Source organism: Manis pentadactyla, chromosome 12 (assembly GCF_030020395.1).
Source record: "Manis pentadactyla isolate mManPen7 chromosome 12, mManPen7.hap1, whole genome shotgun sequence".
NCBI classification, from domain to species: domain Eukaryota; kingdom Metazoa; phylum Chordata; class Mammalia; order Pholidota; family Manidae; genus Manis; species Manis pentadactyla.
This window is the reverse complement of record NC_080030.1, coordinates 2,837,244-2,864,645: the sequence shown is the minus strand read 5'-3', so window position 1 is coordinate 2,864,645 and position 27,402 is coordinate 2,837,244. Positions and strand designations below refer to the sequence as shown.

At 61.6% G+C, this 27,402-nt stretch overlaps 2 protein-coding genes across 3 annotated transcripts; both read left to right on the top strand.

Moving 5' to 3' along the window:
- The first annotated feature begins 818 nt into the window (after window positions 1-818).
- Window positions 819-19,900, top strand: FZR1 (fizzy and cell division cycle 20 related 1). 2 transcript variants are annotated; one of them, XM_057489680.1, is made up of 14 exons: window positions 819-988; window positions 12,620-12,728; window positions 14,018-14,087; window positions 14,181-14,244; window positions 14,352-14,479; window positions 14,868-14,950; window positions 15,337-15,520; window positions 15,719-15,784; window positions 16,217-16,319; window positions 16,404-16,588; window positions 16,676-16,909; window positions 17,277-17,381; window positions 17,914-18,006; window positions 18,291-19,900. In XM_057489680.1, exons 2-14 carry the CDS (start codon window positions 12,673-12,675, stop codon window positions 18,330-18,332), a joined length of 1,413 nt encoding a protein of 470 aa, XP_057345663.1. In that variant the 5' UTR covers window positions 819-988; window positions 12,620-12,672; the 3' UTR covers window positions 18,333-19,900. The 2 variants fall into 2 exon arrangements, with proteins under 2 accessions (XP_057345663.1, XP_036746786.1); XM_036890891.2 differs by having other exon boundaries at window positions 820-988; window positions 13,962-14,087.
- Window positions 19,901-20,432: 532 nt separating this feature from the next.
- Window positions 20,433-27,394, top strand: TEKTIP1 (tektin bundle interacting protein 1). Its single transcript, XM_036890662.2, has 4 exons — window positions 20,433-21,895; window positions 26,641-26,879; window positions 26,967-27,092; window positions 27,192-27,394. The coding sequence occupies exons 1-4, from the start codon at window positions 21,813-21,815 to the stop codon at window positions 27,371-27,373; spliced, it is 630 nt and encodes a 209-aa protein (XP_036746557.2). The 5' UTR covers window positions 20,433-21,812; the 3' UTR covers window positions 27,374-27,394.
- The last annotated feature ends 8 nt before the right edge of the window (window positions 27,395-27,402 follow it).

Here is a 27,402-nt window from a genome sequence, read left to right as displayed (position 1 = left end):
TCTTGGATAGATACCTAGGAGTGGAATTGCTGGGCCACCTGGTAATTCTGTTTAACTTTCTGAGGAATCGCCCGACTGCTTTCCAATCATTTGCATCATTTTACATTCCCACCAGCAACGCACCAGGCTTCCAGTTGCTCCACATTCTCGTCAATCCTTATTTCCTGGTTTGGTTTATCATGGCCATAGGCGGAGAAGTGGTATCTCACCGTGGTGGTGATTTGCCATTTCCCTAATGACCGATGATAGGAAGCATCTCTGCAGGAGCTTATCGGCCATTCGTTTGTTTCCTCTGCAGAAATGTCTGGACCCTTTGCCCATTCTTGGAGCAGGTATTTTCATCTGCTTTTTCTCCTGTTTCCGGGGCCTGAAAGAAGACCATTTGGGGGGCGCGCAACCAACGCAGGAATAAAGAAGGTCTTTCGGCAGGTGGGCTGTGCACGCCCCACATGCACCTGTTGCCGGTCCCCCGCGCGCCCATCACACCGCATGCCCACCTCACTGATCCTGGCGGGTCTGCCCTCGGGTGCACGATTTTGCGACTGTCCCGAACTAAGAACGAGCCTCACCCTGAACAGAGCAGAATCCCTGCCGCAGGTCCAACAGAGTGCGGTGCCCGGAGCCGCCGGTCCGGTTCCCGCCGCGGTCGCCCTTGGCAACGCGTGGGACGCGCTTCCTGTATTGATTCGAATGCCCAGCTACGTCACGTCCTCCCGAGATGCCCGGCGTGCGCAGGCGCAGCCGTGCCAGGTGGACGGGACCGGGGACGGGGCGGGGGCCCTCAGCGCGCCGGCGCAGGGGCGGGGCCGGCCGCGGGAGCGCGCGCGGCGGAGCAGCGACGGCCGCCATATTAAGGAGCGCGGAGCCCGGCTTACGGGCAGCGGTGGCCGCGGCCGGACCCGGCGGAGCCGCGGGCAGCGGAGGCGGACCCGGTGTGAGCCGGAGGAGGCGGGGCCGGCGGAGCCAGCGGGCGACCAGAGCCAGCCAGGTGAGACCGCCGGGGTCCGGAGACCCGCCCCCGCCCCCGAGCCGGGCGGGCCTGGCGGCGGCGCGGGCCTCCCGGGGCCCCAGCATCGGGCCGGCGGACCCCGGGCTCGGGCGCCTCCAGGAGCCGCCGGGCCCCCTGAACGCCGCCCCGAGAGCCGAGCGGGGCCTGGGGTGACCTCGGCATCACCCTCCCGTTTTAACCCCCACTTGTGGCCCCGCGAGGCGTCCCCGCCCGAGGCTCCTGCAGCCCGCGACCTCCGCCGGCGGTCGGCCTCCCCAGGCCTCCCGTAGATCCGGGGCTGAGCTCGGACCCCCAAAGCCGGGGACCCCGAACTCACCCCCCAAGGCAGCCACGCCCTGGGTTGTGCCTATCAAACCCGCGTCTTCCGAGTTCTGGCCGTCCCGGCTCAGGCCCTGCCCAAATTTAAAGCGCCCCCAAGCTGTCACGGCTCCCTCCACCCCACCCGCCCCGTTAAGTGCGGTGCGAGCCTCCCGGACCCAGGAGCAGCTAGGCTGAGGTGTGAAACCCTGCCCGTCGGGGTGAAACCATTGTACTCGCCGCGCCCCCTCCGTTCCCGGCTCTCGGATTGAATGCATAAGCGCCCCGCTGGCTCCCAGCCCCCGTGCTTGCCGCCCCCCTATCCACCCAGCTTGACCCATGCCAGCCACCACCGAGCCAGCAGCAAGCTCTCGCGGTAGGGCGCTGACCCACCACAGCCTGAGACTGCCTGTCTGTGCCCAGCACCGCCCCGCGGCCCCCCACCATTCCGGGGAGCACAGGCCCCACCACCCCGGACCTCCACACCCAAGTGTGAGATTTTTCCCTTGCTAAAAGCTGTAACATACCCCAACCCCACCACCGCCAGTGGACCTGTGCTGTCTAGGCTGCCACACCCCAAAGCCTGAGACCACCGCTGTGGATGTGCAGCCTAAGCCTGTTTTTCCCTGCTGTCTTTCCCCCAAAATCATCTCCTCGTTCAGGGCACCTTTCAGGCTAGGTTGGGAACTAGATCCCCCCAACCGCACTCCTTACCCCATTCCACGGCGCGATGACCTCATGCCTCTCTGTGGATAAGGAAAACCGTCCCCCTGGTTCACAGTGGTGTCCCTGCCCCAGTCAGATGGGTGGAAGGGAACGCGTTGGGGTGGTCTCTCCTGGAGGTGGGGGCTGGATTTGCACACTGGGAGCTGATGAGATCCTCTGGGGACAGTCCCTGGGGAGGTGCAGTGTCCCCTAGACGCATCCTTGGCTGTTTATCATGCCCAGGCCCCTTCTGCATTGGCTGGACTAGACTGGACTGGCGCTTCCTTCCCAGCCTGGGATTGGAAGCAGGTGTGCTGGGGCGGTGGGACGGCTCCAAGAGGGCTTGTTAGGCATGCAGCCCCCCTGCCCTGCTCCCAGCCCAGGGCTCTGGTCCTGGACAGCCCTTTGCTCAAAGGGCAGTTGCCCGCTGGATGGGAGGCAGTGTCCCAGGTGTGTGTGCTGGCCGGCTTGCCCCCAGGACTGTGCCCTGCAGGCGCTGGGGACAAGTACCTGGGCGCAGACAGAAAACCCTGACAGGCCAGAGGGGTCTGTGTTAGTTTTCACGCTGAGTACTCGTTTTGGCAGAAACCCCCCCCTGGTGCTCCTAGAGGGCCCCTGGCCAGGTGGGCTTTGTATGCTGGGCCTTCTCGATGGATGGGTCCAAAGTGGGGTGGGGTGGGGACCTTTCACTCGGTGTCACTGAGGGACGATCGTCCACTGTAGTTCTGTCTGGAGGCTGGTCCAGGGACTCCTGGCTGGGTTGGTCTTTAGGAAGCAGCTAGATAGCAGCGCTCTAGGAATTCTCTTGGAGAGCAGAGGTGCTTGGCCAGCACCACTGGGTGACACTGGGTGATGTCCAGTGGTGTCTGTGGTCAGCACAGTGGGGAGCTCCCAGCACAGAGTGGGTGGGGCTGGGGAGGCCACTCACCGCTGGGACAGCCTCTTGTCAGCCAAGGGGGAGACCCTGGCCTGGAGTGCCGGCTGAGTCCTGTGAGGGCACTATCCGCAGACCTGCACAGTGGCCTGGCAGGACTGGACCTCCAGGATACGGGCTTGAGCAGGTGCTGAGGGACAGACAGGCTTGGTGTGGGAGCCACGGGCCTGCCGAATTGGGAGAGGAGTATTCAGCCACCACGCTTCTGCCCCATCACAGGCCCCAGCGGGCTCCTGCTTGTCAGGCCCACCCGTCACTGTCTGCCCACCCTCACTGGGCCTTGCCAGGCTGTGGCCACTTTGGGGCCCGGCCCGTGCGTGCAGAGGGGCGGCAGGTGGGCTGGAGCCAGGTGGGTCCCGCAGCTCCTTCCCACAGAAGACAGATGTCTGTTGGGCACTGGGGCCCTGCGCACCGCCAGAATGCCCCTCATGTGACTGATGTTCTGGGGGATCGGGGGGCATCCGTGACCCCAACAGCCGTATACCCTCGTGTCCTCGGTAAGCGACTGCTGTCCCCTCACTTGTGAAGATGCATTCTGCTCACCTGGCTCCATTTCGTCCTGGACTCTTGGGCATACCAAGTGGTCCCCCATGAAAGGCAGGGCGTAGAGTCCACTCTTCTGGCCTCCTGCACCTTCTGCCGGCCTCTCCTTCTTATCTGCTTGTTTATTTGCTTCACTTTTGGTGGTAACAGCTTTATTTGACAGAAGTCATACTGTACAGCTCACCACGTACAGCATGCAATCCGGCAGTCTTAGGGGTGCTCAGGAGGTTGTACAGCCCTCACCTCTGTCCAGTTCCAGAACATTCCATCCCCCAGGAAGCAGCCCCATCCCCATGAGCTGTCGCCCCTGCCCCTCCCCCGCCCCGGCACCCATGAGCCCACGTTCCGTCTGTATCTGCCTATTGTAGACGTGTCCCAGAAGTGGGGTCACACACCACATGGCCTTGTGTCTGGCATCTCACGGAGCACCGTGTGCTCAAGGCCCATCGCGCTGGGCTCCGTGTGCTGTGTGGCTGCATGGCTGCCGGCCCGTTGGTGGGCCCCAGGTGTCTCCGCTTTCGGCCTGTCGTGAGCAGAGCTGCTGCGGGGTCTGTGTAGGCGCCTGCTGGCGGCCCTCCTTCCTGATCTGGACGTGGACGCCTCCCCTCCCCGCCCCCACTTCCAGGCACCTGCCCCTCACCCTTGGCTTCCTGCCCCTGTCTGCCACTGGTGCCCTGCTGGCTCCTCAGCTCCAGTACCCCAGGGCCAGTGGGCAGCCCGTGCTCCCCTGGGCGTCCTGCAGGAGCCTCTGCCACCCCCTCTACCCCGTGTCTTCTGCGGCCTCCTCTCCCCCACACACTCCGTATGCCCCCGTACCCCGAGCCAAGGAGGTTCTCCTGGCCCCTGCGCCTCTGCACGTGCTCATCCCCAGACCAGACGGGGCCCCAGAACCACTGCTTCGTGAGCCCTTGGCCAGCCTCATCCCTGCCAGGCATGCTGCCTGCTGCTGGAGGGGCCGGGCTGGGTCTGCACCCTGTCCTGTACCAAGGAGAGGCCAGCGGGGCGGGGCCAGAGGGATGGGAGCAAGGGAGGGGCCAACCGCGACGGGGGGTCCTGTCTGTCTATCTGCCCTTGGGGGGTGCTGGGCAGCAAGGAAAGGCCCGTGCTGGTCCCTCAGGCCCTGGGGAGCATCTGTGCCCCCTAAGGATCCCTGTAGATGAGGGGTTCCCACCAGGGGCAGTGTCTGGGAATGTCGTGGTCATCACGGGGGTGCTCCTGGCATTGAGTGGGTGGGGGTCACCCCACACACAGCACCCAGGATGGCCCCCCACAACAGAATGACACAGCCTTGACATCAGCAGTGCTGGGAACTCTGCCTCAACATTCTAGGTCTTAGGGTCCTGCTGCCACCTTAACCTTGGACCCGTGGGACTCCAGGAGCAGCGGAGAAACAGCCCGAGGAGGTCAGGGCTGCCTGTGGTGGCTCAGCTCCCTGTACCCGCAGGTGTGCAGGGGCCCTGGGAGCCTGAGGGCCTTCATGTCCCCTTTAAAGTGAAGTGTAGCCTTGAGAGCCACCCTCTGGCATAAACTGCACGTGCCATCGCTCAGTGATGAGAAATCACCTGGGTCCTTCCTCCTCAGCACAGGGTTTGCATCCTTTGGGTCCCCGCAGGTGCCGGGCCCTGCCGTTTGAGCCTCTCACTGAGCCCAGCGGGCGCTCTTCCCTGGCGGGGGGTGGTTCTGGAGCCTGCAGCAGCCGTTGCCCAGGGCGCCACGCTGGGCTCGCAGATCATCGTCCCAGGAAAGAGGGGCGAATCCCCAGCCAGAAGCTGGAGTGTTGGAGTTCTCGTGGGGGACAGTGACCTCGGCTGGGTGCTGTCCAGCACTCGGTAGGTGGGGAGTAGGCCCCAGCGAGTGCCCCTGCCGCCGCGCCTCCCAGAAATGACCCTCTCGGCTCACATCCCCCGCTGGGGAAGGCCCTCCCTGTTGCCCCGTGCTGGGTGCAGCCCCTTTGATTTAGGCTGTTCCCGGCCTCGGAGGTTGCTCTTGTTAGAGATGAGCCAGGTCGCCGTGTTCCCGTTGCAGGTGAGACTTCTGTCTCAGCTGTGCAAGACCAGGAGCTCGGGTTCTAGTCCAGAGTTGGCAGCTGGAAGGCCACAGCCCACCCTCCCGCTACATGGCCTGGTCAACGACGGTCCTCCCACCTCTCTGGGGGCTCTGTTTCCCCCCCCGTGGGGGCAGCGCGAGTGGGGTTGGGCCCCGCCTGGTCACCTGCCTGCAGCTGTGGCCAGAAGCTTCTGGGGCAGCAGCCGTGCCGCTAGGGCCCCTCCCACACCACACAGCCCACGCAGCCCAGATGAGGGGTGGAGGGGGGCGTGTCGGAGACCTGTCAGGATCTTGTCATTGAGCTCCAGGGACCAGCCAGCCCTGCGAGCCTCTCCTGTGGGTCAGGCTGCTTCGCAGAGGCCGTGCCCAGCTTTACAGCATCTTGGATGGCATCATCCCCACTTTGGAGATGCGGGGGCTGAGGTTCAGAGAGGAGGTGCTTGCCTGAAGATGCGCAGCCAGGTCTCCAGTGCCAGAGCCCGGCCTTTCTCCAGCGCACCACTGCAAGTGTCTGCACAGAAGCCTGCTTGGCTGTGGGGGCCGCACAGGCTGCTGACCAGCTCGTCTGAGCCAGGCCGAGTGGGGTGGGGCTCCGTCTCTGGTGGGGCGCCCCCAGCCCCTTAGAGGATGGCCTGGCCCCAGCCCGCCTTTCTCAGGACAAGGGCTGGTAGTCTGGGAGCACCTGGACACCCAGGGCCCCCTGTTCCTCTGCCCACAGGGGTCCTAGGGGAGGCTGTCCCTGCGATGATGTCCCCCAGGGAGCCCTGGCCATTGGTCACCACGATCCCTGACTGGACTCCAGTGGAGAAGGTGGCTGCAAAGACCCCATCAGAGTGGGCGTTTGAGGTTTAGGCAGCCAACTGGCGCAGGCGCAGAGCCTGGGGGCCCACTCCTCCAGGGAGCCCTGCGGACGGCTGGGGGTTGTGGCAGGGTGGGTGTCTGCGGGCCCCGGTCAGCAGGCGTGGCTGCCTCTCCCCACCCAGAGCCTGGAGTACCTTCTCCTGGGCGGTCCTGTCCCCAGGGGACACTGGGCAGTGTTGGGACAACTTGGTTGTCACGGGGGGCTTCTGGCATCAAGGGGGTGGGCCAGGGATCCTCCCTGTGCCTCATGGTGACCAGGATGGCTGCTGACAGCAGTGCCGGGAATCCTGGTGTCAGCGTGCTGTGTAGCCACACCCAGACCACAGCCAACCTCGGCCATGGAGTCAGCAAAGGCTGCCTGCACAGTTTCATTTCCTTCCCGCAAAATGTGAAAACCATCAGGACCAGTTTTTCTAGACAAACAGGACCTTGAAGGACTTGACACCTGGCCATGTGCTTCTGGGAGCCTAGCACCCTGCCCTGGGGACCTCGGGGGCGGCAGCGGAGGGGATGCCATATTGCACCCACCCCACAGCACCTGGGCCCCCCGGCAAAGGCTGTGCACCTGTCGTCATGGGCATCAGGGCTGCCGTGCCCAACCTCGTTTCCTCTTTTGTGAGGTTGGGGGCGGGAAGTGACGTGCCGACGCTAAAGCTGGCCCAGGGTGGTGTCCTGGTAGGAGGCAGAGCGCGGCTCCCGGCCCCCAGCTCCCGTGAGAAGGGCCGGCAGGTCGGCTGCTGAACCCTCTCTGGGCCCCTTTCCTTGCTCCAGGGCCAGCCTGCACCCCCTCATCTCCCTGCTCAGGTGGGGCACTCTCGGGGGGGCTGAACAACACCCCCCCACTCCACCCACTCGGTGCCAGGAGCACCCCCAGTTGTCACAACCAAAAATGTCCCCAGACACTCGAGTGTCCCCTGGGGGGTAGATCGCCTGGCAGAGACCCCGGGTGATAGCGCTGCCTCTGCTGAGTACTTGGGTGAGGGGGCCACGTGGGCAGCTCTGGGCTGGGCGAGGTTGGGGTGGTGAGGAGCTGTAGGGAGGCCCCCAGGAGGGCGCAGGCAGCAGCAGGAACCGGGTTGGAAGCTGCTGGGACTTCTGTCCAGTGAGAGTCGGCCTGGCTCTCCAGAGGGCCAGGGCCGGGCAGATGCAGGGAGCGTGCGTGGGCAGGCAGCCCTGACGTGTGCGGGTGCCAGGCGCCTGTGGGGGTCCCTGGTGGTGCCCTACCAGGTGCTGGAGTCAGACCTGTTTCCCAGAGGAGCAGGTCGAAGGCAGGCGTGGCAGAGGCTGGCCTCCCAGCCCTTCATTCAGGAGGTGGGGGAGAGGAGGCTCCTCTTAAGTGCTGGCTCGGTGGGTGGGTGAAATGCCCAGTGACAGTACTCTGCAGAGGGGACAGTGACAGGGCAGCCAGGGCTGGGGTCCCCCCGCCCCTCGGGCAAAGGCCTCGCCCCCACCCTCTTCACAGCGCTGCAGCTGACCCCCTCCAGCCAGCGGCCTTATTCCATGACAGGAGAGTCACCGGCTCGCCGGCCTTTATCAGGAGGCCTCCCAGGCCTGCAGCAGAGGCGCCCGCCTTTGAATAGCTGGTGCACGTGCCGCAGACTCCAGCCAGGACAAGTGACTTGGCAGGAGAAACGGCTGCCCTCCCGACCTGCCCCTGGTTCCTCTCCCAGAGCTGACCTCTGCTGGACTTGTGCTCCAGCCTTCCAGAAGGGGCGTGCTCCCGTGCCGCCTGCCGTGGGTCTCAGGGACCTTCCTGCCCACCCCTTCTCTGCCTTGTCTGGGGGCAGGAAGGGCAGGTGGGCCTTGGGGGGCTGTCCAGTCTTGGCCTCTGCTGCCACGAGCAGCCTGCACAGAATATGACTGTGCATGCAGTTTGCACATCTGCATCCAGAAGTTTTAGGAAATTCTTAGAAGTAGAGACATATATCAGAGAGGATGTGAACTGGGAGATTTTAGAGACAGTTGCCAAACTGCCTCTCTTAGCACCAGTGTCAACTCCTGCCAAGCATGCGTGTGAGCTGCTGCCATTTCCCCGGAGCCGTGGGCTCGCCTCCACCGCCCCTTGGCTCCAGGCTGTGGGAGGCAGGTACTTCCTGGTCACGTGGTCTCTCCTACCCGCGCGTGCGTGTTCCGCCTTGCCAGCCAGCACTCCTCGTCTCTCCATCAGTGGCTGTCAGCCTTTTCTCTCACAGCCCTGGAGTCTTTCTGTTCTTCCTGCCGTGCAAGTGGCAACCTTAGGTGAGGTGGGCAGCGGACCCCAGCTGGCCCCCAAGGCCCCAGTCCTGGGACCGAGGACTCTCTCAGATGCTCCCTCAGTTCTCTAGAATGGGTGGGTTGCAGAGTGGCTGAGCTGCAGGCCCTCAGTTCCACGGATGGGCTGGGACCCTGTCGGGGGGCTGCTGGGCAGACTAGCTATGTAGTTTTGCCACGAGCATCGCAGTTTGGGTTGTGACTGTGGCCGCGCAGACCCACCAGTGACCACTGTCCTTCTGAGGCCCCCTGGTCTGTGCTCACAGCACCTGTCTCCGCCTCCCCCTCCTCACTGGGAAACCTGAGTGTGGGGGTGGGGGATGCTTTGGACACGAGATGCTCCTGCTGGCCGGCAGGAGGGGCTCAGCCCCAAAGGGCCCGGTACCTATACTTAGGAGGCCAGAGCTTGGGAAGAGGTTAGTTCTGGGGCGGGGGGCCCTGCCGCCCCCCACCCCCGTGCCCAGCCAGTGGGTGCTCAGGACCTGTGTGTCTGGGGAGGACACCCGCCCTCCTGGGGCTCAGTCCTGGTTTGCACACGGCCTGTGTTTTAATTTAAAGATACTTTTTTACTAAAAAATGTTAACCATCTCATCTGTGCTTTCAGCGAGTCATCTTTTTGTTGGTGGGGGGTCCTGCCTCCACATTGGCAGCTGCTGACTGATCGGGGGGTGCATGCCGGAGGCCAGGGTGGCCGCAGCCATTCCTTAAAATAAGACGACATGCAGTTTGCCGTGTCGGTGGCCTCTTCCTCTCACAGATGATTTCTCCATAGCGTGTGACGCTGTTTGGTAACATTTTACCCACAGAACTGCTTTCAGGCTGGGGGTCGGTCCTCTAAAGCCTGCTGCTGCTTTGTCAGCTAATTTATGTCATGCTCTAAATGCTTTGCTGTCACTTCAATAGTCTTCACAGCGTCTTCCCCTGACACCGATCCCATCTCAAAGTCGGCTCACCCGTAGGAAGCAGCCTCTTGTCTGCCTGTTAGTTTTGCCAGGAGGTGGCAGGCAGCGACGCAGCGCCACGTCAGGCTCCACGTCTCATCCTCGTTCTGCTGTTTCTGCCTCACCTGCAGTTGCTTCCCCCACTGAGGTCTTGATGCCCCCCGAAGTTGTCATGAGGGTTGGAATCCACTTCTCCCAAACTGCTGCTGATACTTAGGCATCTTTCCATACATCACAGTGTTCTTAACGGCGTCTGGGACTGCCTCCTTCCTGGAAGGTTTTCAGGTCGCCTGCCCAGGTCCACCAGAGGGTCAGTGTCTATGGGGGTGGGGGCCTTATGGAACGGATTTCCTAAATAAGGGAACTTGAATGACTCCTTGGCCTGTGGGCTGCAGCGGTGCTGTGTGCGTGAAAACACGTCCTCTCGTCGGCCTCGTCCATCCGAGCTGGTGGCCAGGCGTGTTGTCAGTGAGCAGTGATGTTTTCAAAGGAATCTTTGTTTGCTGAGCAGTAAGCGGGCTTGAAACAGTCGGTGAACCGTGTTGTAAACAGCCGTGCCGTCGTCCAGGCCATGTCCCGCTTCTGAGGCACAGGCAGGACAGACGGCCTACTCCCCAGGGCCCTAGGGTTTTCGGAAGGGGCGGTGAGCCCTGTCTTCCACTTAAAAGTCAGCAGCTGCACCAGCCCCTCACAGGAGGGCTGGGCACCGGCTTCTCCTCTCCAGAAGTCCTAGATGGCGCCTTCTTCCAGCAGGGGGCTGCTTTGTCTCCTTGGGGCTGTCACTTAGTGCAGCCCCTTCATGAACGATCTCAGCCAGATCTCAGCTTCTCCATCAGCACTTGGTACTTTTCTATTATGGAGACAGGGTTTCTTGCCCTCGACCTCATGAACCGACCTCTGCTGAGCTTCAGACTTTTCTCCTGCAGCCTCCTCAACCTCTCCCAGCCTTCACGGAGTTAAAGAGTCAGGGCCTTGCTCTGGACTGGGCTTTGGCTCAAGGGTCTGTCGTAGCCCGTTTGTGTTTCTAACCAGGCCACTAAACTTTCTCCGCATCAGCAGTAAGGCTGTTCCGCCTTCACGTCACTGCAGGCTCACTGGATTCGTGTGCACTTTTTATTGCCCTCAAGGACGTCTCCTTTATGTGCACACCCTGGCTGTGGGGCAGGAGGCCCAGCTTCCGGCCTCCCTGGGCCTTCCCCACACCCTCCTCGCTGAGCTGAGTCATTCTAGCTCCTGATTGAAGGTGAGAGACAAGCCACATTCCTTCCCCGGTGAACACTAAAAGCCATCATAGGGTCTTTAACTGGCCTCATTTCCATATTGTGTCTCTGTAACTAGGGAGGCCTGAGGAGAGTGCGAGAGGCAGGAAGGGCCGCTCGGTGGGGCAGCCGGAACGCACGCAGCGTTCATCAGTGAGTCCGTCTCCTTATGCGGGCAGCGTCTGGTGCCCAAGAACAATCACTGGTCATCAAAGCTCACTGACCACAGGTCTCCACAGCAGATGCGGGAATGGTGAACAATCCGGGACGCTGGGGGGGTTGCCAGGCTGTGGCCCAGTGAGTGGGGCACGCTGGATGTGCTGAAGGCCAGGGTGCCCCTGCCCTCCACTTGTAAAGAAGTGCATATCTGCAAAAGGCGACAGAGCCAGGTGTGACACAGTGCAGTATGCCCACACCTGGGAGCAGCCACTGGGTCGCAGGCGCGTTCGCCTTCCCGACTGACGGGGGAGGCCACCCGGTTTCGGTTCGGTTAGATGGTAGGTTCTGGAGACGAGGGTGGAGACGTCTGTGTGCCGTGGGAAGGGGCCTCCTGTGTGGGCCGCGCACTTAGACACGGTCAGGGCGCGGAGACCCCATGTCAGGGAGGCTGTGCCATGGCTCTGTGACAGGCAGAGTTGACTTCTCCCGGGAGCTCTATCTAGGAGTCCCTAAGCTTGTCGTCCTTGGCCAGGCTGCACTTTCTGACTCTCAGATACCTGGTCCGTTGTCAGCCCAGCCACCTGCCTGAAGGCTCGGCCGGGTGGCCTGGCGCTGGGGTGCTTTGGCACCTTCTGGGTGCAGAGCAGGCATGGCGGGAAGCGGCGGGCTGGGCCCTTCTGCCAGGCTCTGTCCTGGGAGCTCTTGTTTCAGCCTGCCTTCGTTCTGCGGTGCCTCTGCAGCATGGCAGGGCTGCCAAACCTTTCCTGTAAAGGGTCAGACGGCAAATTTGTCAGCTTCTGAAGGCGACCAGAGGTGACCTCTGAACTCATGGCGTGCCGTGGGCCTGCTCTGTCCCCGGGCCCAGGTTCACCGTCCCCACTGTAAAGGGCATCAAGCTCTCCTAGGCACCACTGGCTCCGCTCTGCCCCGCCCTGGGCACAGCCCTTCCCCACCTCGCATCTGCTCTCCCTTCTCTGGAACATTCTCTCGCCTCCTGTTTCTGGTGCCCTCACTGCTCCTCAGAGAGGCCTCCCCAGACTGGGTGTGGGGTGCAGCTGTCTGCCAGGGGCTGGAGTCCTGGGCCCCAACCTGGTCCCAGAGCAGCAGGCTCTGGCAGATGCCGTGGGGCAGACTGAAGCCCACTGACACCCCTGCCCTGCTGCGCACACACGCACACAGGCTGAGCGCTGTGGGCCCCGATGGTGCTTTGGGACAGGAATACTTGCCGGGGCTGTCCTGACTCTTGCCCAGCCCCCACCTCCCTCATGGGATCTAAAGGATGTGGTGCCTTGTGGCCTTGGAGGGTCTGCAGCAGGAAGGCGATGACAGGGGGCGCAGTGGGTGGAGGTTGGGGCAGAGGAAGCCCTAGGGCCAAGGGTAGGAGGGGCACTTGCCCTAACCAGCTCCGCAGGTCCCCACCATGCCTCCCTGTGGCTTAGGGCCCGTGGGGTGAAGCCGAGCTGCCCTCTGGGCTCCTGCGACAGAACGCCCCATACGTGGTGGGGAGACTCACCGTCCCCAAGGCCCTCTGGTCACCAGGCGGTGGTGTGGCTGCTGCCCTGCGCAGAGCTCCGAGTACTTGCTGCACTGACCGCTCCCATCCTTCTTACCCCAGGCTGACCTTGGCCGGTGGGCCACGCCTGCCCCACCCCACCATGGACCAGGACTATGAGCGGCGCCTCCTCCGGCAGATTATCATCCAGAATGAGAACACAATGCCGGGTGTAAGTGCCACGCGTTCCCCACCACGCTGTCCTGACCCCTGGGGTCCAGGGAGACCAGGTGGGGCTGAGGTCGGCCACTGGGCTTCAGCCCTCCTAGAACGGAGGCGCTGGGCAGGCAAGAAGCACATTCTCCCGTGGGCCTCCCCGAGGCACAAGTCCCCACCAGTGCCCCACTCTTCTGTCCTGCTGCGCCCCCACAGCCCCCCTGTTCTCGTGGGCCTGGGCCCGTGCCTCTCGGTTTGCAGGGTTGTGGCCCCACGGCCTGTGCCTGCAGGGGAGCCGACCTCACCGGGTGGGGTGGTGACGATGGCGTGAGGCGGCCCATCCCCATGTCCTGGAAGCTGGCAGAGTTTGAGGGAGCCCTGCTCTTCCCTGCAGCCCCACCCTTCTCCCCACCCATCCTCAGTCATGGTTCCTGACCCGCCTCAGGCCGAGCTCACTGCCCTCTGCACCTTCTCCGAGCTCTGCGCAGAGCAGTGGAGGCTGCTGCCCTGGGTGTGGCAGGGCCGCGCCCCCTCTAGGGGATGGAGGCTTCCGGCTTCTGCTGCTGCGGGCAGTCCCTGGCTCTTAGACCATCGTTGCCACTTCTGCCTCCACATCGTGTCCCTCGGGCTGTGTGCCGGTGCCTGTCTCTGCGAAGGGCCTGGCATTGGCTTTAGAGCGCACCCCCTTCTAGCCTGACACCCCTCAGCTAAGCTGTGATCGCACCTTCCCCAGCCCTGCTTCCCGCCAACTCCCCCGTGTCCTCCCCCAGCAAACACGGAGGCCGCTTCACCCCCTCGAGCGCCAGGTGCCAGGGGTTAGGACCCCAGCATGTCCTTTTGGGGGAAACGCTTCAACCCACCACAGATCTATAGAAAAAGGGCTCACCCGGGACAGTGGGTGGGGTGGAGGGCGGGCCCCGAGGGGAACGTCGTTAAGTGTGGGGGGGGGGACCGTGGGCTCCCAGCACTCGGGAATCAGTGTCACTGCCCCGTGCTTTGAACTTCTTGGGACCACCCAGAGGTAGACAGAGCTGGGAGGACAAGGGCAGGCCAGTCGCGGGCGCTGCAGGCAGGGCCCTGGCATGGAAATGTCACGCCTCCGCCCCTCAGTGTCCCAGAGGATGCCTGCCCGGCAGCCAGAGGCCCGTGCGAAGGGAGGTGGGCCGGGCTGTGGGGTCTGCGGAGAGGCCGGCCTTGGCGGCGCGCCCTGGCGCTTCGAGGCACCCAGCCCCGCCCTGCCTTGTTCCAGGTGGTGGAGATGCGGCGAACCCTGACGCCCGCCAACTCCCCCGTGTCCTCCCCCAGCAAACACGGAGACCGCTTCATCCCCTCGAGGGCGGGCGCCAACTGGAGCGTGAACTTCCACCGGATCAATGTGAGAGCCGCGGGTGGGCCGCGGGCGGGCCGTCAGACACCCGTGGGGCGGGCAGGTCACCCCAGCTGTCCCTCCGCCCTTCCCGTGCCGCAGGAGAACGAGAAGTCTCCCAGCCAGAACCGCAAAGCTAAGGATGCCACCTCGGACAGCGGCAAAGGTCAGCAGTCCCGGCCAGGCCGGCCCGTGCCCCGCCCCCGCGGGCCTCGCCCGGCCCAGGCCCCGCCCCCACCGGCTCTGCGGGCTCAGGCCACCTCCCATCCGCAGACGGCCTGGCCTACTCGGCCCTGCTGAAGAACGAGCTGCTAGGAGCTGGCATCGAGAAGGTGCAGGACCCACAGACAGAGGACCGCAGGCTGCAGCCCTCCACGCCCGAGAGGAAGGGCCTCTTCACGGTGAGCAGCCCGGCCCACCCTGGCCTGTGAGCCGCCTGTGTTCCTGCTGGGGTGGAGGCCACCGGGGCGGTGCTGAGTGCGGGTGCAGGGCCGCAGCCTCAGCAGGAGCTGCCTGCTCCTCGGGGCCCCTGTGGCCGCCCCACGGCTGCTCAGAAAGAGCTGGCTTGGGCCCCTGAGGGGATGGCTGCGTGGGAAGTGGCCCGGTTTGCCTCTGAGTTCCCGGCACCCAGGGCACGCCTCCCGTCAGCTTCCCCTGATTTGGGCTCATGCCCCAGGTGGACACTCCTGCCTAGGTGCCAGGAGCACAGGGCACCAGGGCCCGGAGTCCAGTTCCCCAGCTCTGGGCCGTGGCATCCGCTCAGCTGTGTGATGCCCCCCCGCTCCCCAGTATTCCCTTAGCACCAAGCGCTCCAGCCCTGACGATGGCAACGACGTGTCGCCCTACTCCTTGTCCCCCGTCAGCAACAAAAGGTGAGTCTGGGCCTGTACACTCTGGAATGGGGCGGACTGGGCAGCCAGGCAGCACCCAGGAGCCAATTATTCCTAGAACTGGGTGCAGCACACAGGTGGCCCAGACAGAGCCCCCTGGGATACACTGGGACTTGGCGTTGGGCCAGACCTGGGGACCGGGCAGTCAGGGAAGGCTCACCGGAGGAGGTGCTAGGTAGACAGAACAGCATGGCTGCTGGAGGTCAGGCAGCCAAACCTCTGTGGCCAAGGGGTCGGCAGCCGCAGGGTCAGCAGCCGGGCAGCACCAGCAGGAGCATGGTGGGGCCAGCGGCTCTGGGGCTGCAGGGGAGACGGGAGTTGTGCTGGTGCTTCAGGTCCCAAGGCCGTGTCCCGGGCTCTCCCTGCAGTCAGAAGCTACTGCGGTCACCACGGAAACCTACCCGCAAAATATCCAAGATCCCCTTCAAGGTCCTGGATGCGCCTGAGCTGCAGGACGACTTCTACCTGAACCTGGTGGACTGGTCATCTCTCAACGTGCTCAGCGTGGGGCTGGGGACCTGTGTGTACCTGTGGAGCGCCTGTACCAGCCAGGTGGGAGCGCCGAGCAGGCGTGCCTGCAGGCTGGGGAGTGGCCCCCCTGTCCCCGCCCCAGCCACGCTGTCCTAGGGCCCAGAGGCCCGAGCTGTTGACCAGTGAGGGGGTGGTGGGTGGGTGGGCAGACGGACATCCACCTGGGCCCCAGAGGCCCAACAGGTGACATCAGCTCACACCCAGTCCACCCTTCCCCAGGTGACCCGGCTCTGCGACCTCTCAGTGGAAGGAGACTCAGTGACCTCCGTGGGCTGGTCTGAGCGGGTCAGTACACAGACCCTGTCCCCATGCTGGGCAGGGTTGGCACAAGAGAGGCCTGGCTAGGCCTCGCTGGCAGCGGCCTCCGTGGTGTTAGGGGGCCTTGGACACCTGGGAAAGCCAGCACCCAACCTGGTGGAAGTGGTGGCAGCAGTGGGGCTGCTCCCATTGGGACAGGTGGGATGAGGCCCTGGCGCAGGCAGGCTGCACACGTTGGAGCATGTGGGCCCGGTGCCCGCTGGCTGGATTCTGACAAACCTGTGCACCTGAGCAGTCATCTTCCTGAAAGGCCTGAGGGCCGCGCGTTGAAAGCCCTCATGAGGGGCTGGAGGCCCTGTGGCCAGGAGGACGGGGAGGACCCAGGTGCCGGGCCCGCGATGGCTTACGAGAGGGCCCGTGTCGGGCCTTACACCCACTGACCTGTGGTGTTGGTCCTAGGGGAACCTGGTGGCCGTCGGCACGCACAAGGGTTTCGTGCAGATCTGGGATGCAGCCGCAGGGAAGAAGCTGTCCATGCTGGAAGGCCACACAGCGCGTGTGGGTGAGGAGCCGCCCGGGCCCTGGAGGTGGGCGTGGCCCCCCAGAAGCCAGGCCTGGTCTTACCCATCTGCCGCCCGGCCTCCAGGGGCACTGGCCTGGAACGCTGATCAGCTCTCGTCTGGGAGCCGGGACCGCATGATCCTGCAGAGGGACATCCGCACCCCTCCTGTGCAGGCAGAGCGGCGGCTGCAGGGCCACCGACAGGAGGTGTGCGGGCTCAAGTGGTCCACGGACCACCAGCTCCTCGCCTCAGGGGGCAACGACAACAAGGTAGGCAGGCTGGCCCCACCACAGAGCAGGGCGAAGGGGGCTCCCCAGGGAGGGGCTGGCCCGGGCCTCACAGCCGCCATCCCCCAGCTGCTTGTCTGGAACCACTCGAGCCTGAGCCCCGTGCAGCAGTACACGGAGCACCTGGCGGCCGTGAAGGCTATCGCCTGGTCCCCGCACCAGCACGGGCTGCTGGCTTCCGGCGGTGGCACAGCCGACCGCTGCATCCGCTTCTGGAACACGCTCACGGGGCAGCCGCTGCAGTGCATCGACACAGGCTCCCAGGTGTGCAACCTGGCCTGGTCCAAGCATGCCAACGAGCTGGTGAGTGCCGCCGGGTGGGCTCAGGGCTGCATCTTGGGAAGGCATTCTGGGTCATTCTGTGAGATGAGGCAGGGGAGCCAGGGCATGCAGGCTGGGGTGGGGGGCAGAAGTGCAGGGCCCACTGGGCCTCCCCTGTGGCCCTGGGTGAAGCCAGGCTGCCTTGCCCAGGCGGTACAGAACCACATCTCGGCCTGCAAGACCCCTCCCAGGGTCCCGGGCCTGGTGCCCACAAGGACAAGCCACAGGGCCCTCGGACGTGGCACCATCTCAGTCCAGCCATCAGCTGTGTTCCCGAGTGGGTGCGTCGGAACCCTGGGGCCACGGGTGGGGAGGTCCAGGGTCCGACTGCAGCCTCTCTGCCCCCTAGGTGAGCACACACGGCTATTCGCAGAACCAGATCCTGGTCTGGAAGTACCCATCCCTGACCCAGGTGGCCAAGCTCACCGGGCACTCCTACCGGGTCCTGTACCTGGTGAGTCTGCGCTGACTGTCTGGAGGCGCCTAGAGCGCTGCTGGGAGGCGGTGTGCAGCTGCTACCGCCCAGCGCTCACCTGCGCTCGCCTGGGACAGGCTATACTCAGCTCCCGCCCTGGGCCCCTGAGGAGCACTATTTTCACCCACACGTTAAGCTGCCAGAGTGACCCGTGTCCCACACTCAGATGAACCCTGGGGGCGCGCCGCCACATGGCTGTTTGTATGTGTGCCTCTTGCTGCAGATGCTCGCGCCCCAGTATTTTTCACTTCTCCCCAGAAAAGAGTGTTTTGTGCTCACACCCACTAGTCCTTTGCTGATTGCACAGGACAGGCCATTCCTCCCCATGGTAGGTGGGGGTGTCCCTGTGTTTTTGGAGGACACTCTGACCGTGGCTCTGCCCTTCCTGGCCAGCACCCTGGGCTCCCCAGGGGCTTTGGGGGCACGACCCCCTGCACTGGGCTCCCTGCCGTCAGCTCTGCCTGCGGGCTCTCTGCAGGCCCCGGGACGACGAGGGTCTTTCCTCCCGCAGGCCATGTCCCCGGATGGAGAGGCCATCGTCACTGGTGCTGGAGATGAGACCCTGAGGTTCTGGAACGTCTTCAGCAAAACCCGCTCGACCAAGGTAAAGTGGGTCGGTATCACGAGCAGCTGTTCCCCCGTGCGCGTCCCCTCAGCCTATCCTGGGGACCGAGCCCCCAGCCAGCCAGCCCTGTTCACGCTGTTGGCTGTCCCCTCCCTGGGGTCGCCCCTGCACAGCTTGGCGTGCTGGGCAAGGTGCCCCCACCGGGCCGAAGCCTTGGTTTCCTTCCAGCAGAATTTCCTTCCCTGCCCACTGCTTCCCGGCTGGTGCTCTGGGGGAGGGGCCCCGGGGCCCAACCTCAGCGGCCCCTCCCGTGTGCCCGGCAGGAGTCCGTGTCAGTCCTCAACCTATTCACCAGGATCCGGTAAAACCTCGGTCCACGCTGTGCACGTGGGAAGAGCGCCCCCTCGTCAGATGCATGGACACACGCCCCCTCCCAGCACACCCAGAGGAAGGACCCGGGGCGGTGGGGGAGACCTAGAAGGTTCTCATTAAAGCCTGATTGTGAACCTTGGCAACCTGTTTGGTGCGGGACGTGGCCAGGCACCCACAGGATGGGGCTGCGGCTCCCCACACTGGGTGCCCCAGCCCACCAGCTGTGTCGAGCGAGAGGAGGACCCCTGGGTCCCCCACCTGCCCCTGTGTTTCTGGCCCCGCCTCGTCGGGCTGCATGCTCTTCCCAGAAGCACTTGCTCGCTGCTGCCACCACTGTCCACACCTGCCACCGGACAGGCAGCTGGATGGACGCCAGACGCATCGGCCAGGGGAGGGCCCACAGGAGGACCCGAGCAGCTGGCCTGGACCCACAGAGGGACTCTCCCGCCTGACGGGCTTCTTCACAGCCACCTGTGCTGCACCTGCCGCTGTCCCAGTGACTTGTGGGCAGAATGCAGCCCAACATCAGGATCAGGCCCCACACGGCAAGAGGTCATGTCAGGGTGGACTCGTCCGAGGAAAGCTGGAGTCAGACCTGCTTGTTAGTATGCGTCGGCCCTGACCTGCACTGTCCCTGTCTGATGGGCTCACCCCCTGTTCCGTCCCCACGTGGGACTGGGGTCCTTGTGACTCACCCTGTGTGCGGCCAGCCAGGGCAGCCTGAGGGCGGAATTGGCCCCGAGGCTGGTCCTGCCGGCACCCGGCCTCTCCTCCAGGCCACCTGGGTTCTGTCCGTCTGTGCCACTGCTGGGCAGCCAGGGGTGGAGACACCTGCAGCTTCCCCCAGAAGCTTCCTGGGCTCCCCCCGACCCTGGTCCCACCTCATTGGCCTCTGCCCTGTCTCCAGCCGCACCTGGGCCCACCTCCAGCCTCGTCTCCAGACCAGGGGAAATTGAGAGGGGGCCGGGGGGCGGGGGGCCTGAGCAGCGCCCTTACCCCCTGCTGCTCCTTGGACCAGACAGCAGCAGTGGAAGTGGCCTGGGGGGGCCTCGGAGCCCTCCAGGTTCTGACACCCCGTGCCCGCCGTCCGCCTGCGCGTGCATGTGTAGCCTTTGGGGTTTGTTTTTGTTGATTAGTCCCAGAAGTGTTTGAGGCTAGCGGGGTGGGGTGGGGTGGGAGGCAGTGGCCTGGGGGAGAGGCCGTCACAGCTTCTAAAGCCGTCTCGTGGGACACGCGGTCAGCTGAACCCACCGGACCGCGGGGAACGTGGGGCCCAGCCTCCCCCGCCCCGTCTGCCGGCCACTGGACAGGTGACGGCCAGTGTACATAGGTGTGTGTATTTCAATTGGTCGAGATCTTATTTTTGTTTGAATCTTTTTTAAGAAAGTGGTCTGTCTCTACCGTACCCCCGCCCCACACGGTTGCCAAAGCCAGGAGCTGGCGCTGCTGGCGGGCCTGGGGCTGGGGCGGGGTGCCTGGCGCAGAGCCAGCCTTGTTTCTCATGTAACACGGTGTCACTGTCATTAAACCAGCTGTGGGTTCACACACAGCTTGAGCCGCCTCTCTGTCTGCGTGTGTGGTCCCAGTTGGGATGAAGGCCAACAGCTCAAGTCCACACAGCTGGGCTCACCTACAGGTGGGCAAGCTGGCTGTGGAGACCCCTTGGGCGGTCCACGAGTGCACTGATGGCCCTGGGGATCCGCGCCAGGCCCTGCAGCCCAGCCAGGGCCCGGCCTCACTGTGGGGAAAGGGTGCCATCCCCGAGAAGGGCCCCCTCATGGAGGGGGCTGCACAGCAGCTCCAGTAGGCAGGCGCTGCAGCCACGGAAGACAGGCCGGTGGGGGCCTCAAGAGTCTGGTGGTGACCTGCTCGTGGGAAGGGCAGAGGGGAGGGAAAGACTGGTTCGCCTTGCCTGGGACGTGGCTTCTGCAGTAGAGGGAAGGGATTTGGCGCTGGCAGCACTGGGGGGACAGAGGGCTGCCAGGGAGAGGCTGGAGCGTGTTGAGTGGCATGCAGACGGGTCAATGTGGAAACGGGTGCAGGGGGCAGGTCTGGGGACAGAAGGAGAGCCAGGCTGGCGGCAGGCCTGGGGGCCCAGGGGTCTTGATAAGAGGGCTAAGCCCCCTGCAGCGAGCAGGCCCTTCCCTCTAGGTGAAGGGCCCCACCCTGGGCAGTGGGGACAGGAGACCAGACCCTAAGACCTGCCCTGGAGGAGCCTGTTGGGGTGTGGGATTGGGTGCAGGACCGGGATGCCTGTGTGACTACCAGTGTGCTGGGAAGTGGGAGGCCTTAGGAAAGGGTAGCTTTGCATCCAGGGGTTGTGACAAACCTGTCATTTGCAAGGGCCTGTTGAGCCAGGAGATACCTGGGAATGGGGTGCTCCAGGCAGCAGGCATGGCCTGTGCAAAGGCCCTGGGGCCGCATTGGGCCTGGCGGCTGGGACAAACAGCAAGGTGGCCCATGTGGCTGGAGCAGAGTGGGCGACTGGGAGAGAGGGAGGGGGCAGGGCAGGGACGGGCAGGTCATGCAGGACCCGGGGACCTTAAGGAGAACTCCAGCTTTGACCCCAAGGAAGTGGGTGCCCCGGGTGTGTGTCCACGAGAAGGGATGAGATTGCTGTATGGAAACCTGGAGGGACAGGCAGAGAGGACGGCGAGGAGGCTCCGCCCAGGCGGGTGATACCCTGACCGTGGCCAGCATTACATGGAGGTGGTGAAAGGTGGGCAGATTCTTGTTTTTTTTTGTCATTTTTTAAATGTGGTAGGACTCATCACATGTAACTTACCATCTTAGAGTGCACAATTCAGTGGCATTAAGTACATTCTTACCCATCACCTCTCGTTCCTAAACATTGTCATCCCAGGAAACCCTGTCCTGTGAGCACCCCCTCCTCTGCCTCCCCAGCCCCTGGCTGCACAAACCCATGTTCAGTCTGTGGATTCACCTGTTGTGGGCATTTCACAGAAATGGGGTCACGTGCTGTATGGCCTGTGTCTGGCGGGAGTCTCTGAGCACCGTGTTCAGGGCCCGTCCACCTGCAAAGCATGGCAGGGCCTTGCTCCCTTGAGTGGTGAGGGATGTTCCACGTGTGGATGGAACCCGTTTTGTTTTGTTTGTCCTGCAGTCAGTGGGCATTCGGGTTGTTTCCACTTCGGCTGTTGTGAACACAGGTGGGCGGTTTTTGCTGTGGATATATTTGGGAAACAGGAAGGACTGCCTGGGGGTGAGGTGGGAGAGGTGATAAGAAGGGGCTGCTGGAGCCCCAGGTCTGGTCCAGAAGCTGTGGGCTCACACCCACAGCCCACCCACAGCCAGACACCCTTCCCCTGCTGCCTGCCTTCCAGCCTCTGCTGTGGGCTGGGGAGGGAGGAGCCATCTGAGCTGTTGCCAGGACACAGGGCGGCCTTTGTTGCTGTCAACAATGGCCCACAGGCCTTCTAGGCAGGAGCCCGGACTGGCACCCAGAGGCAGACATGCAGACACTTGGGTGGGCAGCTGCCTGGCCCTACGTGCCCCGCAGGACCCTTGAAGTGGACTTCCCAGCACCTCTCTACAGGTCAGTACCCACACCTGTGCCAGGAGCCGCTGGTCCGGGTTTTGGGTCTGACCTCCGGGGGGTTGCCTGGGCTTCTTGTACACGTCATGTATGGAGAGCCCCGTGGGCGCAGCGGCCTACTGGCCATCCTCACCACTGCTGCCTGTCTTCTCCCCACCTGACTGCACCTCAGGGCCCAGCTCCCTGCCTGTGGGCAGGCACTAGCAGGAGGGCACACAGCCACCACCTCTACACTGCACACCACACACACGGCAAACTGAACTACCGGGGCTGCTCTAACACCGTGGGCAGCACGGCCTGCGGATGCTTCTACCAGCCAGGTGTCGGCTGGCTCTGGGTCCTTCTGTGTCTGGGGAAGTCAGTGCCCCCTGGCTTCTGGGGACTCGGCGGCACCGCTCGGTGTCCCCCAGCTTGTAGGCGAGTCTCCCCAGTCTGCCCCGCCACTGGTCCAAATCCCCTGCTCCTTACAAGGACCCCAGCCCCTGCATGAGGACCCACCCTAACCTGTGGCCTCAACTTAGCAAATCACAGCTGCTAAGACCCTGTTTCCAAATAAGGTCATGCCTGAGATTCAGTGAATTTGGGGAGACGCTCTGAAGCCGGTAGAGCCTGTTCATAAGAGGCCGTTTGAATGAACTGTAGCGAGGTACCACGCAGCGTCCGTCTGCTGCTGCTCCGTCCCCAGGAGTACTAAGTAAAAGACGAGAAACCATGAGCGAGGCAAGTTCCCGCATCTGTGTCACAAAAGGGACGCAGACACGGGTGTGCGCAGCCTTCTGAAAGGCAGAGGACTCGGGAAGGGCCGGCAGGGCTTGGCTGGCGCCTAGGGAAGGGAAGGCTGTTAACCATGTCCTCCCTTATTTAAATACCACAAAATCTTTTTCCTTGAGAGGGAAGCGCTCCTCGGGTTTTACCAGGACTTCTCTCCATGTCTGTTGGCCATCTGTGTGGCTTCTTTGGGAAAATGTGTACTCGGGGCCTCTGCCCATTTTTTAATTGGGTTATTTGGCTTTTTTGGTGTTGCATGAGTTCTTTGTATATTTGGGATATCAACCCTTTATTGACTATATCATTTGCAGATGTCTCCTGTTTGGTAGGTTGTTTTATCATTTTGACGTTTTCCCTCACTGTGTAGCTTTTTAGTTTGATGTAGTCCCAGTGGTTTGTTTTTTATCTCGTTACCCTTCCTGGGGAGACAGATCCAGAAAAATATTGCTAAGGCCAATATCCAAGAGTTTACTGCCTATGTTTTCTTTTAGAAGTTCTATGGTTTTAGGTCTTACATTTAAGTCTTTAACCCATGAGTTTATTTTTGTGTGTGGTGTTTAAGTGGCCCCGTTTCATTCTTCTGCAGGTAGCGGTCCAGTTTTCACAAAACTGTTATTGAAGAGGCTGTCTTCTCCCCACTGTACATCCGTGGCTCCTTTATCATATACTAATTGGCCACAGATGTGTGGGTTTACATCTGGGCACTCTCTAGTCTGTTCCATTGATCTATGGGTCTGTTCTTGTGTCAGTACCATACTGTTCTGATTATATGGCAGCTTTGTAGTAGAGCTTGAAGCCAGGGACCGTGATACCCCCCAGCTTTGTTCTTTCTCAGGATGGCTTTGGCTATTTGGGGTCTTTTGTGGTTCCACCTGAATTTTAGGATTATTCCTTTAGTTCTGTGAAAAATGCCAGTGGTTTTTTAATAGGGATTGTGCTGAATCTGCAGATTGCTTTGGGCAGGATGGCTGTTTTAAGAATACTAGTCCTTCCACCCCATTAGCATGTAATCTTTCCATTTATTTGTGTCATCTTTGATTTCTTTCATCAGCATCTTACAGTTCTCAGAGTACAGGTCTTTCACCTCCTTGATCAAATTTATTTTTAGGTATTTTATTCTTTTGGATGCAGTCGTAAATGGGTTTTCTTAGTTTCTACTAGTTCATTGTTCGTGTATAGAAACACACAGATGTCTGTGTTTTGATTTTTGTGTCCTGCACTTGCTGAGTTCCCTTACTAGTTCTCACAGTTTTTTGGTGGAGTCTTTAGGGTTTTCTGTGTGTAATACCATGTCCTCTGCAGGTAGTGACAGTTTTCCTTCCTTACCCACTGGATGCCTTTTCTTTTTCTTGTCTGACTGCATGGCCAGGACCTCCAGGACTACTGAGTAAGGGTGGTCAGTGTGAGCACCTTGTCCCGTTCCTGACCTCAGAGGAGAGCGCTCAGCCTTGGCCGCGGAGCGTGATGTCGGCTGTGGGCCTGTCACAGTGGCCGTAGTCGTGCTGAGAAACATTCCCTCTATACCCACCTCGTTGAGAGTTTCTGCCACGAATGGATGTTGCATTTTTCATGCTTTCTCTTCATGTACTGAGATAGGATTTTTAGCCTTGACTTCATTGCTGTGTATGGCATGACTCGTGGGTGTTGACCTACCCTTGCATCCCTGGAATAAATCCCACTTGGTCAGGGTGAATGGTCCTTTTAATGTGTTTTTGAATTCGGTCTGCTAATACTTTGGATTACAGAGGATTTCTGCATGTTTCTCAGACACCGGTGTGTCAATTTATTTTTGGGTGTATGGTGTCTGGCTTTGGTATCAGGGCGACGCTGGCCTCATGGATTGAACTGGGAGGCCCTCCTGTTCTCTGAAGTTTTAGGAGGGCAGGTATTAGCTCCCTGTAAGCTGTTCGGTAGGGTTCCCCTGTGGTACGGCCTGGATCAGGGCTTTTGTTTGTTGGGAGCTTATTACCAGTTAAATTTTGTTACTAGCAGTAGGTCTGTTCAGATTTTCTCTTTCTTCCTGACACATGCTTACAAGACTGGATGTTTCTAGGAATATTATCCATTTCTTCTGGGTTGTCCATTTCATTGGCATATGACTCTGTAGTTATCTTCCATAATTTCTTGTATTTCTGTGATGTCTCTCGTAGCTTCTTTCATTTATTTTGAGTCCTCTTTCTTGAGTCTAGCTAAAGATAGCACCTTTATCTTTCAAAGAACCAGCTCTTTCACTGATTGTTTCTGCCTCCTTTATTTCTCCCTGATCATTATCATCATGTCCCTTCTACCAACTTTGGGCTTTGTTCTTTTCCTAGTTCCTTGAGGTGCCGGGTAAGACTGAGACCTTGTGCCTTGAGGCAGACCTGCATCGCCATCTTCCTGCTTAGAACTGTCTCTGCTGCATCCCGACAACTGTGAACCATTGTGTTTCCGTCTTCGTTCGTCTCTGAGCATTTCTGTTTTTCCCCTTTGATTTCTTTGTTGGCCCACTGGGTCAGCCTCCACATTTGTTTTTTTTCTCATAACCGATTTCTAGTTTCATACCGTGATGGTCAGAAAAGATGCAGAAATCTCGAGTGGGGACCAAGGTGTTCACCTAGCATGAGAAGTCTTTTCTCACTCTAATGTGATGCTGTTGTTTAAAGAGAGGTTTAATTGACATTCATTCATAAAAAAGACTCACTTTTCATTGTTATTACTTGAGAGCATTTTAATTGCATTTTATGCAGTTGGCAGTTCAGAACCCTTCGTTGCAGGAGGTTGGGCTTTGCCACTGATCTTCAAATTCCCCTTTGAGTGGCAAGCCCAGCCTACGTCAGGCTCCTGAGGCTGATGTCCCAGGACCGACCAGGCTAATGTCACCTTATCTGAGACACATGGGCTTCTAGTTTTCTGTGGTCTGATCATCTACCCAAGTGAGAACTCTGAGCCAGGCTCTCTGGGCAAGGCAGAGATGAGGGCATGTTGCCAGCTGCCCTGCTGGGACCAACCTGGGGCAGACCACCGCGGTCTCTGGGCGACTGCCCAGGGTCAAGCTCACAGTGCGGGCACGTATCCCCGTCTCTCCCAGGCGTTGGTGCTACTGGGATGCGTTAGGAAAGAAATTCCCACTTGAGGTTTCTGCTCAGGCACGTTTCCCTACAGCTTCACCAGCTTAGGGTTTTTTCACTTTCCTTTACATTTAATGGTACCTCATTGAGGTTTGATTTTTCCCATCAAGAGGTTATTTCTACTGCCCTGTCTGTTCCTTATACTGTCCTCTGCTGCCCCAGGGCCTTTGCACATGCTGCTCCTCTGCCTCGAGTGGTCTGCCCACCCCTCCTCCTCAGGGAAGCCCTGCTGCTGCCTTCTGCCCAGGACAGGCTCTGCCACATAGCTCCCTGTTTAAATGTGAGCTTGCCATCACTCCCAGCTGGTCCCTGCCAACTGGGTGGATGGCAAAGGCACAAGGCTTACCTGAGGGTATTCCTGGGAGCCTGGGCAGCCCCACAGTCCCTGTGTCCCCAGTCCATGGCTTCTAGGCCAGACCAATGGGGCAGAACCTGGGCCCCAGAATCTGGGCTGCAGCCACCACCACTCCTGGTACACCCTCCAGTCCAAGGGCCTTCCTGGAGGAAGGGGCCTGCAGGGCTGGGAGGCTGGACAAGGACTTAGGGCCCCAGGAGTGGCCACAGCCCTCATCCCTCCCCTTCCTGGTGTCCCCTAGGGGAGGGGCAAGCAAACGTGAAAGGTTTAGTGAGGGTCCTGGGAGGGACGTGGAAGAAAAGACGGGCTATGAGGGGCATCCAGTGTTGAAGGACAGGCATGGCCGAGCAGGGATGAGGGAAGGCCCCGTGCTGTGGGCCAGCCTTTATACCCACACTGCTGGTGGCACCTGGCAGAGGGCGGAAAGGCCAATTCTAGGGAGGGTGAGCTGAGGCCGGTGGGGAGGGGATGGCCACAGGCTCAGACTCTGTCCCCTGACTCCCACACCTTAGCGATGACTACCTGTCCCAGGAGGGGCCTCGCGGGGCGCCAGTCATCAAGCAGGCAACAGGCTGGAGTTATACACCCATGGGACGCGATGCCTCCGGCCAGCTGTGGTACACTGGCCTGACCAACTCGGAATCCCGGGAAGCCTGGTACACGCTCCCACGAGCCCCGGACAGCCCGTACCACAAGGCTTACGCCTGCTGGCATGGATGCTACAGCCACCGGGAGCGGAACATGCCCTCGGGTGAGTGCCCAGCCCCACCGCCCTCAGACCAGGACAGCCCCAAGGGGAGGGCAAGGGCCAGAGGCGACCTCCACTCTTCCCTGGCAGCCTACACCCAGCACCTCCGGGAGACTGCCTGGCACGATCCCATCATCCCTGCCCAGTACAGGGCCCCCAGCACGCGGTGGGGGAGTATGCGGTGGACAGACAGGCCCAGCCGGGGAAAGGAATACGGTGAGCCCAGGACCAAGGGAATGGGGGCGGGGAGCAAGGTCCCCTGGGTGGGGGTGAAGGACGCTGGGGCCAGCACCTGACTGGGTCCCCGCCCCACAGCAGTCAATAGGCACCGATATGGGATGGAGCCACTGTGGCAGGTGTCTGACTATGTGCCGGCACTGTCGGTGCCCCAGCGCCCATGCTACACCACCCAGAACTACCAGCAGTGGGCCCTGGAGCCCTACTGCCCCTCCACCAACCAGCGGCCCCCGCCCAGCTCCCCACCTACTAACTGGTAAAGGCCATGCTTCCCAACACCACCTCCCCG